Source organism: Haliotis cracherodii, unplaced genomic scaffold (genome assembly GCF_022045235.1).
Source record: "Haliotis cracherodii isolate W230 unplaced genomic scaffold, xgHalCrac1.p SCAF_8, whole genome shotgun sequence".
NCBI lineage: Eukaryota > Metazoa > Mollusca > Gastropoda > Lepetellida > Haliotidae > Haliotis > Haliotis cracherodii.
The window spans coordinates 5,218,554-5,231,877 of NW_027266341.1; the positions used below are offsets into that span (position 1 = coordinate 5,218,554).

General features: G+C 40.3%; 2 protein-coding genes across 4 annotated transcripts in view; both read left to right on the top strand.

Moving 5' to 3' along the window:
* LOC139449345 (eukaryotic translation initiation factor 5B-like) overlaps positions 1–7,957 on the top strand; it is a 115,558-nt gene extending 107,601 nt beyond the window's left edge. For all 3 annotated transcript variants that reach the window (XM_071230667.1, XM_071230668.1, XM_071230669.1), the window contains exon 25: positions 5,612–7,957. In XM_071230667.1, coding sequence (XP_071086768.1) covers positions 5,612–5,719 — 108 coding nt within the window. In that variant the 3' untranslated portion in view covers positions 5,720–7,957. The remainder of the gene's footprint in view (positions 1–5,611) is intronic.
* Positions 7,958–9,074: 1,117 nt separating this feature from the next.
* Positions 9,075–11,480, top strand: LOC139450316 (uncharacterized). Its single transcript, XM_071231996.1, has 2 exons — positions 9,075–9,176; positions 10,584–11,480. Exons 1-2 carry the CDS (start codon positions 9,075–9,077, stop codon positions 11,478–11,480), a joined length of 999 nt encoding a protein of 332 aa, XP_071088097.1.
* Positions 11,481–13,324: the final 1,844 nt, after the last annotated feature.

A 13,324-nucleotide genomic window follows, 5' to 3' on the forward strand; every position in this document is an offset into this window, starting at 1 on the left:
GCGTTAGAGGATAGGTGCATCAGTTTGTGGGTTCAGCCCTGCTGGTTGTGAAAAGTATCCAACATCGTATGAGGTTTTTAGCAATGGAAACTTTGATCGTGCACATCTCAAGCATTCATAAGTTGGTGTGCTCTTGTCCTGATATGGCACTGCATTTGTGGAAATATTATTTGATGGTGGAAGTGGTGTATGCAGGTGTATTGAATATATTGTATCACTCATAGGTTAAACTGAAACACCAGTACTCCAATACCAGTAACAAGTAGGACTCACTCACGCACTCACGAAACCAACCAACCACTTACTCAAATGCACTCACTCACCCAACCAACACACAAATGTACCTGACATCTTCTGCCCCCTGCATGTTCACACTTTCCAACTTCTCCACAACCGCAGGTTAGGTTGATCTGGAAGATAGATAGCACAGCAGGCTTCGATTTATCAATACATCATAATCAGAATCATTCACATATCGAGGGTATAACATTGAAGACAGATATTTATAAGAAATGTCATCTTGCATTCAGAATAACCAGCGTTTTACACACAGTACCAATATGGGAGTCAAACCTGGATGTTTGGTGCAGCAAGCAAACACTGCATCCACTTGGCTACCCAGCCATTACACTCCACATAGGCCGAACTGATCCAGAGGTATCCTCAGTATTTCATAAACCATTCAGTATTCACGTTTTCAGACTGGTTCATATTCTAGGACATTGATGGATTGTTTCAAAATGTGCTAAATATTGTTTTGTTTTTGTAAGGGTGTATTTATTTCTGGAGTGATGTTGCAGATAGAGCTTTGCCTTGAAGCTCCTGGGAAAGAAAATTGAGAGATTTTTCAGTACAAATACTCCCACTAGGCTCACTGACAGACACTCTCACATGTACATGTATATTATGCTTCGTGTTATGATTGACATGTGGTTGTGGAAGACAACAGTTAGGTGACGGAAGATGATAACTAATTATTTCCATGTGGAGGAGAGAGTGTCATTACTCCTGTGTCAAACAGTACACGATGTAACATCCATTCAGCTCACCATTTGCCTTGCTGACACACACTGTTCACACAATATATGCTATGGCTGGAAGTGTTTAATATTTGGTGTTTTTTAAGTAGTTTTATAATTGGTAATGATGGGGAAGAATGTCCTATCAAAACTTACTAAAATCATGCAGATGTTCTGGAACATCATCAATCTGAAGCAAACACACTGATATCTGCTCAAATTGAAGATTCCAGCCATGTGTTGATACGAGCAGTCAAATGTGTTTATTACATATTCCCTATACAATATCTACCGAGGTTCATCACTCTCTGACCACATGTGAAGCCGATGTGTGTGTACATATTTATTTCCTATTAATCCAGCAGCATGCTTGGAGTACTTGCAACCTGTACACAGATAAGTCCTTCTATCAACAGGAAGTCACATGACCTGGTATCGTCATGGGATACCACTGCACTAGAGCATGATGGGAGATATGATAGTCTGATCTGCCTGTTAGTAATCACATCTTAGCAGCCAGAAATAGATGCTTGCCTGTTTTTTCTTGATTTGAACTTAGGTAATAGTTTAGAGTTGATAAGCTCAACAGCTTCATTCTGTATAACTATGGTGGAAGTAGGAACTGAACTTAATGGCAAGGAGGCATGAAACAGGATAATGTTATTTTTTCACAAGGATTCTTTTATAACAGAAATTTGTAAAAAAGTTGAATAAAATTGTCTTGACAAGAAGGCTGTATGGTTTAAGCTATATGTTGTTATGGCAATGGATGTAAACAAACTGTTACTAAGGAACAGTTGAGAAGATGGAAATATGTTTAAGGATGACAATGGCTTATTTGACAATGAGTTATTTTATGACGCTCATCCCAGAAGCGATGTGTGTGGCCAAATTATTGTACTGCTACATATTCATGAATTGGAATAGACTTACTATAAAAACTTGTTGATTTATAGATTTTTTACAGTTCAATAAGTAATAGAGTTCTTTCAGGATAAATAAGAGTTAATTCTGTGACCAAGAATGAAGTTGGTACATGCATACTTACTCAGTGTTAAGGGGCCGATCATTTACTTATGGTGGGGTGCAGCTCTGGGATTAATGTTGGCGACAAGACATAACCAAGTCCCTGATAGTACAGGATGGTTGGAGCACCTGCAAGTCATACATTGCTAAGCCCCTACCCATGGAGGATGGTTGGTGAAGCTGAAAGCTGTACACTGCTAAGTCCTTAATCCTGCAGGATGGTTGGAGCACCTGCAAGCTGTACACTGCAAAGTCCCTAATCCTGCAGGATGGTTGGAGCACCTGCAAGCCGTACATTGCTAAGCCCCTACCCCTGGAGGATGGTTGGAGCACCTGCAAGTCGAACACCGCAAAGTCCCTAATCCTGCAGGATAGTTGGAGCACCTGCAAGCCGTACATTGCTAAGCCCCAACTCCTGGAGGATGGTTGGTGAAGCTGAAAGCTGTACACTACTAAGTCCCTATTCCTGCAGGATGGTTGGAGCACCTGCAAGCCGTACATTGCTAAGCCCCAACTCCTGGAGGATGGTTGGTGAAGCTGAAAGCTGTACACTGCTAAGTCCCTAATCCTGCAGGATGGTTGGAGCACCTGCAAGTCATACATTGCTAAGCCCCTACCCCTGGAGGATGGTTGGTGAAGCTGAAAGCTGTACACTGCTAAGTCCTTAATCCTGCAGGATGGTTGGAGCACCTGCAAGCTGTACACTGCTAAGCCCCAACTCCTGGAGGATGGTTGGTGAAGCTGAAAGCTGTACACTGCTAAGTCCCTAATCCTGCAGGATGGTTGGAGCACCTGCAAGCCGTACATTGCTAAGCCCCAACTCCTGCAGGATGGTTGGAGCACCTGCAAGTCATACATTGCTAAGCCCCTACCCCTGGAGGATGGTTGGAGCACCTGCAAGTCATACACTGCCAAGTCCCTAATCTTGCAGGATGGTTGAAGCACCTGCAAGCCGTACACTGCTAAGTCGTTGTTTCAACAGGAAATCACATGACCTGGATTATAGTCGTGCAGATGTAAATATGGGCAGTACATCACCTCTTCTCTTTGTTAAGTCACAATCTGAATATAGACCTTTGACAGTTGCGATGTGTGTGGCGGGGAATTTTGTGTCTGAAAACGTGATCGGGCATCAAATCTAAACATGTGTTCACATACCCGTGATTTTGTCAGAAACAATTCTTCCATACATTACCAATATTGAAAATATCTACAGGCATTTGTTTATACATGGATTACTTCGTAGATGGACTTCACTAATTTCACAAATGAAGAAAGTAATAAAAATTAGTCATTTTATTTTCATACTGAATATGTTAATATAATCCTTTTCTTAATAGGCTTGGGCACAGGCCCATTTTGATAGCTTGTTACATAATGGTTGGTTGGTTGGTTTGTTGTTTACGACACACTCAGCAATGTTCCAGCTATATGACGGCGGTCTGTAAATAATCAAGTCTGGACCAGACAATCCAGTGATTGACATCCTGAGCATCGATCCATGCAATTGGGATCGATGCTTCAACCAAGTCAGCAAGCCTGTCAACCCGATCCCATTAGTTGCCCCTTACGATAAGCATGGTATCACTAGGTTTATTTGTAATGATAGTTGCTGGCTCCAGAATTTGTCACATTCACTGTTGTAAAACTGGTCATTGTCATGTAAAAAACTATAAAATAATTAACTAAGAAATATCTTTTTTAGCTTTTGTTGGGGAGGGTTACATCTTGTAAGGATTTTGGGCAATAAAATACTTGAAAAATAGTATGCAGAAGATAATTACTTTCATCAAACGATATAGTTAGGTATGATGATAATGACTTGCTAATGTTTTACCCCTCCTCACCCTTGCATCTACAGCAAATGTAGGTTTCACTGATGAAACAGAACAAGCCGGCTAGGGCCCTCCAGACAGTTCTGATGAATGTTTGGTGATATGACCATGTCACAACATGCTACATCACAAACCTGTCATCTTGCATTTGTGATCACACAGGTTGAAGTAACAGGAGAGAGTGTGGTGTGGTCGTATGTGACTGGGGGTTGTCGTATGTGACTGGGGGTTGTCGTATGTGACTCAGTAGTGTCAAGCGTGACTGTGGTGTCAATCATGATTGAATGGTGTCAAGCGTGACTGGGGGACCTCAGGTGGTGTTAAGCGTAACAGGGGGTGGCAAGTATGACTGGGAGGGTAACTCAAATGGTGTCAAGCATGATTGTTCAGTGGCAAGCATGACTGGGAGGGTACCTCAAATGGTGTCAAGCATGATTGTTCAGTGGCAAGCATGACTGGGAGGGTGTCTTAAGTGGTGTCAAGCATGATTGTGCAGTGGCAAGCATGACTGGGAGGGTGTCTCATGTGGTGTCAAGCATGATTGTGTGGTGTCAAGCGTGATTGAATGGTGTCAAGCATGACTGTGGTGTCAATCATGATTGAATGGTGTCAAGCGTGACTGTGTGGTCGCAGGCATGACTGGGAGGGTGTCTCAAGTAGTGTCAAGCATGACTTGGGTGTCAAGTATGACTTGGTGGTGTCAATCATGATTGACTGGTGTTAAGCGTGACTGGGCGACCTCAAGTTGTGTTAAGCGTAACGGGGTGGCAAGCATGACTGGGAGGGTGTCACAAGTGGTGACAAGCATGACTTGGGTGGCAAGCATGACTGGGAGGGTGTCTTAAGTGGTGTCAAGCGTGATTGTGCAGTGGCAAGCATGACTGGGAGGGTGTCTCAAATGGTGTCAAGCATGATTGTGTGGTGTCAAGCGTGATTGAATGGTGTCAAGCGTGACTTGGAGGAGTCAATCATGATTGAATGGTGTCAAGCATGACTTGGAGGTGTCAATCATGATTGACTGGTGTCAAGCGTGACTGGGGGACCTCAAGTGGTGTTAAGCGTAACGGGGTGGCAAGCATGACTGGGAGGGTGTCACAAGTGGTGTCAAGTGTGATTAGGGTGTCAAGTGTGACTAGGTGGTGTGAAGCGTGACAATAGGTCACCCATAATACTTGTGTGTTCCTCATCTCCAGTCTCAGCTCTAGAGGGGAGTAGGAATTAAAAGGGCAAAAATATCTTTGTTTGATGTAGCTGATAAATTGTCCATTCTTTGTTCAGACATGTGCAAGAATGGTTCACAATGTTAACCACATACTACCTGACCAATTCTACTCCATAATTTTCACTTGAACTTGGGGCAGTTGGATAGCTAAGTGGTTAAGCGTTCGCTCGTCGCGAGGAATGCCTGGGTTTGATACCCACATGGGTATACTATGTGAAGCCCATTTGTAGTGTCTCCTGTCGGGATATTGCTGGAATATTGTTGAGAACATCCAGATCTAACTGATCAACTCATTTGGGCACCACAGAGACTTATTGTGAGACATGGGGGTGATTGGGTAACCTCGTGGTTAAAACATTTGCCCGTCATGCCGAAGACCTGGGTTTGATTTCCGACATGGGTACAATGCGTGAAGCCCATTTCTGGTGTCCCCCACCATGATATTGCTAAAAGTGGCGTAAAACAATACTCACTCACTAATATGAGACATTTTCACTCTTCTGTTGCAGATTTCCAGGGAATCTATTGATGCAGTAAAGGACTACTTTCGTGATGACATGCAGAAACAGGATTGGATGCTGATTGTGGAACTCAAAAAACAGTTTGCAATTATTTGAATTAGGTCAAAGGTCAAGGTCATCTGGATTCCAACAATTTGACTACATTCATAAGCAGATATGTTTCTGATACTGATAGTCTTGGAGTCACCAACATCTAGTGCATTTGGCAATCAGCCACTGGTTCCTACATGTTTATGCTTGAGATTCGAGAGAAAAAAATTATTCCCTCAAATTTATTACATTGAACTGAAAACAAATCTTTATTGATTGATTATCAACATTGAGTAAGAATTTGACCTCAAAATCTGATTGCATGAACCATTGTACATGTTCTTTCACTTAATCGGTCAGTTCTGTACATAAGTGCCAAATCTTTAACTCTCATACCGGTATGTATTTGAAATACTAGTGATAAGTATTCTTGGGATGGGTAGTCCCCCTTCATCTGTAGAAGAGATGCCACTGTCCTCTTTCATCATCTCGTAGTTACTACATAATTCAAGTTCCCATGTTCTAAATACAAAGTTTTATGGTGATATGTAAGATTGTAATTTGTATTAGGTTATTCTTATTGTAATATTATTGAAAATATGTTAACCATATTTAGGAGAAGATAATGAAAACTAGATAATTTGATATTATGAACTTCATTCCATAAAGATCGTGAGCATGTTACACAACGTAAGCCATAAATAATATTTTTATGTGTGGATGCTGTTACTACGGTTACAGTATTTATTTAAGAAAGAAGAAATAATTTTGGCACATACCTTGTTTGGAGTTTGTCCTGTTTGGTGTATTTGTAGTCATGATTGTTATTTGCAGCATGTTTTTCGCTGTTCGTATTACAGACTTGTTTCAGCTGTTGAGTGGCATCCCATCACTACTTGATGAGGTCTTCATTATGATGTGTATATATCATTCCGATACTCAGAGCTTGTGTGCAAGGAATGAAGACATGACTTAAGTACAATGTCTGGCCCAGACTACACCTGGAAACTCATTAAGCACTGTGAAGCATACTACACAAAGGAAGTTAAAAAATACCTGATTCATTTTCGTGTTACTACAGTTACTCTGTCATATGAAAGAATTGGGTGTTCTTTAACTCCTTTTGATTAGTATATATATTTCCATGTAAAATTACAGAATACTGTCCAAAGAGGTGTCAAACCCAACTCACTCACTCACTATGCTGCAGAATGTCGATCTACTTCGAGATTTCTGGTCAGAATCAGCCCCGGTAGTTTAGCAGGGAATCGAGTACAACCCCCATCCATTCGGCGAGCTCAAATCCCTGTCACACATATTTGTCCAGAATTTTGCAGATAATACTTCTTAACAACCCACTTTAGTGTTGTCTGAAATTTGAAATTATTACTCTAAAATGGGGGTGATGTTATTTGAGTAAAAGTGAGGGAGGGCAATTGTGGCCATTTGGAGGAACATGCAGCGTTACTATTTCAACTGCCGGATAGATATCAATGTCATATGTCGGTAATTCCCTCGAATGTGTTAATCTCTATTAGATCATTGTCATAAATCCTATATCACCCTATAAAATCTTTCAGATTTTCAACAGATGAGCTCTCCACTGTCAACTATCCATAATCAGTCAATAGGGAAAAATAGTCTTCCTTTGCCTAGTGCTCTTGCGCATGCATAACGTGAGAAAACCTCCCTTGTTTCCTGTGTGTGCAGTGTGAAAATGGAAAAGTTATTCTGAGTTTCTGGCACAGGTTTGACTTAGTTTTTATGGGAATGAGATCAGTGTCGTATGTAGATATCGCCAAACATTCATGGAAATTCAGCATATATGAAAATATAGGAGCAGTGGTGCTAAACATTTTTCAACATGCATATGTTAAATTGGTTTTGCTTTAAGCAAAGTTTAACAATTATTTCATGGGACAGAATTGTACATGTTTATGAATGTTTTTGTTTTTTATGCATAAGAAATGTGTCATACGAGGTGATAATTGCTTTGATATGCGATAATAACTCTGTTTCCATGGTGAAATATACTCTTAATTCATATATTTGAAGGCAGTAAGACCGATTGAACTGCATTAATGTTTGGGGGGAGAGTATGCGATGTTTTCTTTGATAATTTGTGAAGAATTAGAAGGGTATTTCTATTAAAAGGATCTATTTCAATGTGAATAAAATGACAGTGCTCACATCACAAGGTGTAGAATTGATGATATGTACGCTATGTCTTTACATAAAGGTGAGAAGAACATCAAGATGTCAATAATATACCTACATCTTGTGTCATATATTGAACCAGACAGTTTTACCCAGGGGTCCGGAAAATTTAAAATCCCAATCGGACATTTACATTTTTGCCACGCCCCCTTCAAACAGCGTGTTTTAGTACGACTTTTTTACACACAAATTACAAGTTGTTAAGTATTCATAATATGATGAATTATGAATTGTTTCAATTTAAATTGTTTAATTCACCGGACAATTAAAAACAAATAATATCATTTTAGATATATATGGAAAACATACGTTTGTTTCTGTTATAATAACGATCTGTCAACGTTGTGAACGGTCTAATTAATATTCATGAGTCTGCTCAAGTGTACGCGTTGTAACATTTGGATCGAGACTATTATCCCATATTTGGTTATCACGTGACCTCACGGGAAAAGTGTTTTTTTTAAACTAAAGCTTATTTAAAAACAAGACAGATAATATAATCATAAATCCTAAACTATCGTTGATAGCAGTAGTTATTTGAATACTTTTTCATCTGTACTTAATTATTGACCATAAAAAAAATTTGATATCGATCATCCGAGAAAGCAAAATGGCGGTCAATCAAGATTCAGTATACTACTAGCTACTGAAAACAATAAAATCTGCAAATCCTCGTTGTATGTCAACCAAGTGAAAGTCGTTAGCCACGACTTACAAAATGATCATTCAGACTTTGAGGGTTTGGCAGATCCGCTCGACTGATCTGCATCGGTCGACTGGCTGTCGTCACGCTTTCGCTTCTTGACTGAGGTTACGTATCGTAGCATTGTGAGGATAATGAGGTACATCGATGATGCAAGGTATTTATGTACAGTTGTAAACACATTTTACTCAAATCAACAAGATGTTCTCAGTAATAAATCCTCGATTAATCAGTGTCAACTCAGTTTATTGCCTATTACAGTGATTGACCGATTGGACTATCATTCTAGGTACGATGTATTTACAGCAATCAAAACAAACAAAGCTTGTCAGTGTAGATAATCTTCATTGTGTTACAACTGCAGACAGAAATTGCTCAGTCCTAACTGTTGATCATGTCCGGTCAAAATTTAAGAATGTCTGGATAGAAAAATTTAAATGTCCGGTAAGCAATATTTTAGACCGGACATTTGAGATTCCCAATCGGACATGTCCGGCGCATATGACGGTTTCCGGACCCCTGGTTTTACCTGTGGGCTTACCTGTCGTTCCACCATTTGCTGGGCAGAGATGCATCCCTTTTGCCTACCAAGATTTGCTGATCGTGGGTTCAAATCCCAAATTCACACTGATGATGATGTTTGGTTTGTCTGCACCATAGTTTGTTTTAGGTTTCTACAGCCTGTTTTCTCTCCCAAAATGGTAAACTTCTTAGTCTTGGGTCTGAACTTCTCTTCAAGATGAAACTGACACACCATATATATATATGAAATAGTATTCTAAGTGGAGTTACAAATTTATGTTTGTGGTAAAGTGCTGATATACAAGATGTATTTGTAAAATATGGACTTAAGTTTCAAATAAAGCTGGAATTTGTGACTATGGTTTGAATCTGTATTCACAGTTTTCTATTTACAGTCCGTGTACATGGTTTGTATATAGTCTGTATTCACAGTGTGTGATTAGGGCGTGTATTCACAGACTGTATTCACAGTGTGTAATTAGGGCATGTATTCACAGTGTGTAGTTAGGTCGTGTATTCACGGTCTGTATCACACTGTGTAATTAGGGCATGTATTCAAAGTGTGTTATTATGGCCTGTATTCACAGTGTGTAATTACGGCCTGTATTCACAGTTTGTATTCACAGTGTGCAATAACAGCCTGTGTTCACAGTGTGCAATAACAGCCTGTATTCACAGTCTGTATTCACAGTGTGCAATAACAGCCTGTATTCACAGTCTGTATTCAGTGTGTAATTACGGCTTGTAGTCAAGGTCTGTATTCACACTGTGGAATTACGGTATGTATTCACAGTTTGTAATTTGTGTGTGTATTCAGTCTGTATTCACTGTGTGTAATTATGGCCTGTATTCACAGTCTGTATTCACAGTGTGTAATTACGGCCTGTATTCACGGTCTATTCACAGTGTGGATTTATGGCCTGTATTCATGGTGTGTATTCATGGTGTGTATTCACATAGACTTGTTCATGGAGACTTGACCCACTTCAAGTCAGAAGACATTCACTTGTGATACTCCTGCTATGTGAAACTCATACCTGTGCCTCATGCCAGTGTGTATCTGTATTTATGCTCATAAACTATTCACTCATTGTATATTTGCTTCACATTGATCTTGCTTCATCCATGTATTTATTACGTCAGTTGCTGTCAAAGTGTATCCTTGCAGCTTTTTGAATTCTGTGGAAAATTATGTATTACAATTTTTAGCTCACCAGGACCGAAAGTCCAAGTTAGTTTATGACATGACACATTGTCGGTTGCCTGTTCTTCAACCACTTTTATTATTTGACTTCTCAAGAAATATACATTTGGAACATTGGAAATCGAAAATCTTTTACAAAGAGGAATTCTCAGAAGGCTCAAAACCTGAAGAGCTGGAGATGTGTAGGACCATAATGTGGAATTGAATTGAATGCAATTTTTAGTTGGAGAAAATGTTTAAGCATCAGATTCTCAGAATCTAAGTGGCAGGTACTACTACATTAGGGTAGTGGGGAACTGGGAACTCTGATTGTCCTGGAGCTGGGTACTCTGATTGTCCTGGAGCTGGGTACTCTGATTGTCCTGGAACTGGGTACTCTGATTGTCCTGGAACTGGGTATTCTGATTGTCCTGAAACTGGGTATTCTGATTGTCCTGGAACTGGGTACTCTGATTGCCCTGGAACTGGGTACCCTGATTGTCCTAGAACTGGGTATTCTGATTGTCCTAGAACTGGGTACTCTGATTGTCCTGGAACTGGGTATTCTGATTGTCCTAGAACTGGGTACTCTGATTGTCCTGAAACTGGGTATTCTGATTGTCCTGGAACTGGGTACTCTGATTGTCCTAGAACTGGGTATTCTGATTGTCCTAGAACTGGGTACTCTGATTGTCCTAGAACTGGGTACTCTGATTGTCCTAGAACTGGGTACTCTGATTGCCCTGGAACTGGGTACTCTGATTGTCCTAGAACTGGGTACTCTGATTGTCCAGGAACTGGGTATTCTGATTGTCCTAGAACTGGGTACTCTGATTGTCCTGGAACTGGGTACCCTGATTGTCCTAGAACTGGGTACCCTGATTGTCCTAGAACTGGGTACTCTGATTGTCCTGGAACTGGGAACTCTGGTTGTCCTGGAACTGGGTATTCTGATTGTCCTGGAACTGGGTACTCTGATTGTCCTAGAACTGGGTACCCTGATTGTCCTGGAACTGGGTACTATGATTGTCCTAGAACTGCGTACCCTGATTGTCCTGGAACTGGGTATTCTGATTGTCCTGGAACTGGGTACTCTGATTGTCCTAGAACTGGGTACCCTGATTTTCCTGGAACTGGGTACTACGATTGTCCTAGAACTGCGTACTCTGATTGTCCTGGAGCTGGGTACTCCCCATCACTAACTCTACTCACTTGACTCCCTGCAGTGTGTGCCAGCCAGTGTGGCACTGTGTGGTGCATCTGTGCAGGGATGTACCTACATCATTTTGAGCTTTCCTCCCATAATAGTAGTGGTGGGGTAGCCTAGTGGTTAAAGTGTTCACTTGTCACACCGAAGACCAAGGTTTGATTCCTCATATGAGTACAATGTGTGAAACCCATTTCTGGTGTCCCCCCTAATACTCACTCCTCCCATAATACGTAATAATAATAACCATTGCCAGTGCCCTGCTACAGTGAGGTGCAGCTGTCTTACAGTCACTGAATCCTATTATTTTTATACTTCCTACCAGCCCTCACTGTAATGATTAGCCCTATATAAAGCAAGTATGGATTTTCCACAGGTTCAAGAATCTCCCATCTCACTGGGACCTCTTTTCAATTTAAATGGAGTTGCTTTTTCCCGATCAAAAGTATGTATTTTCAGAGACTTGGGGTTAGTCTGGTGTCAGTGTCATGACCAGTGAAACAGCCACAAATCCTGTTCTCAATAATGTTTCGTGTGCTGTATGCCTTTTGTATAATGTCACTCTCTGTATTGTCATCCATAAGTTCCCCATCACACCCTCCCAGCATTGTGACCTCATCTATTGATAAACATGATGTTGCTTGAATCAAAACTCCAGATTCTACATAAAGCCAGATATCGATAAAGTATATATTTTCAAACATGATGCTTGATATATGAAAAAATATCAATGTGGAAGAATGTACAGATGAAGTTAGTGTATATATGTACAACATGTTTCCTGCACTCATTGTAGTTACTCTCTGACCTCAAGATGAAGGTCACACAAGGCCCAAAATGTGAAGCTGAGATAGTTTAAGGTACTCAGATCATTAAAGATGTTGAAGGGGAATAGCATGTGAAGTAGTATTTGAATTCCTCAAAATTATGGAACGGTTGCCTGTCATGCGCCACTCAAATGTCAGAAGACGTTCCTGTGAAGTGGTGGACAATCTGCTTGGATCCTAGCTTGGATCCCAGCTTCCTGCACAAGAACATTTATAGAGCTATCAAGATTACCATGTCTGCCTTCTTCAGGACTGTTCCCTATGTTTTGATCTCTTGTGGTTAGGATGTGATTAGTTGATTGGTGACAGAACACCTTCCTATTGGCTATGGTTGTTATGTTTCATCAGATACAGATACAGATTTGATTTTTGCAGTTGTCTGAGATTATTGTGGGGTGGGGAAAGTAATTCCTGAAAATGCACGAAATACAGCTAAAATTAGCAAAGAAAAACATGATATGACTTGTATCATTGAGAGTAAAATATGAACATATTGTGTCTCAAACAAAAATTCCAGACAACCCCCTACCCCATTTTTTCAAGAATACATTTGGTCTTTCTGTGAAGGTAAACCAGTGAATATGACTGCATCCCTTGAAGCATTACTCTGAATAGTCTTTAGCTGTGGGATCTGACGATGATGGACATCTATATGAATAGAACTTTTGCCAAAGGGGAGACGCCAGGAGATTAATTCGGCTTGTACTTGTTCATTCATTAGAATTATTTCATACATTGACTGAGGCAGGGTGAAATAAATAAAGCTGGTTGGTCTGTTGATGGGTACAGATGGTCTTAAAAGGTTCACCCTTGCATTCGACGGTGTTACCACATCAATATCACATGACATAATTAATGAATGAATTATTTTGGCAATGGGGATGCTATGGAAATAAATATAACATTTCACCATGTATCTGTTGTGTCTTTATTACTCAGTCTTTAGTCATTTCTCTTGCGACCGCCTCCGTGGTCATACCAAAAGACATTAAAAGATGGTACTTCTTGTTAC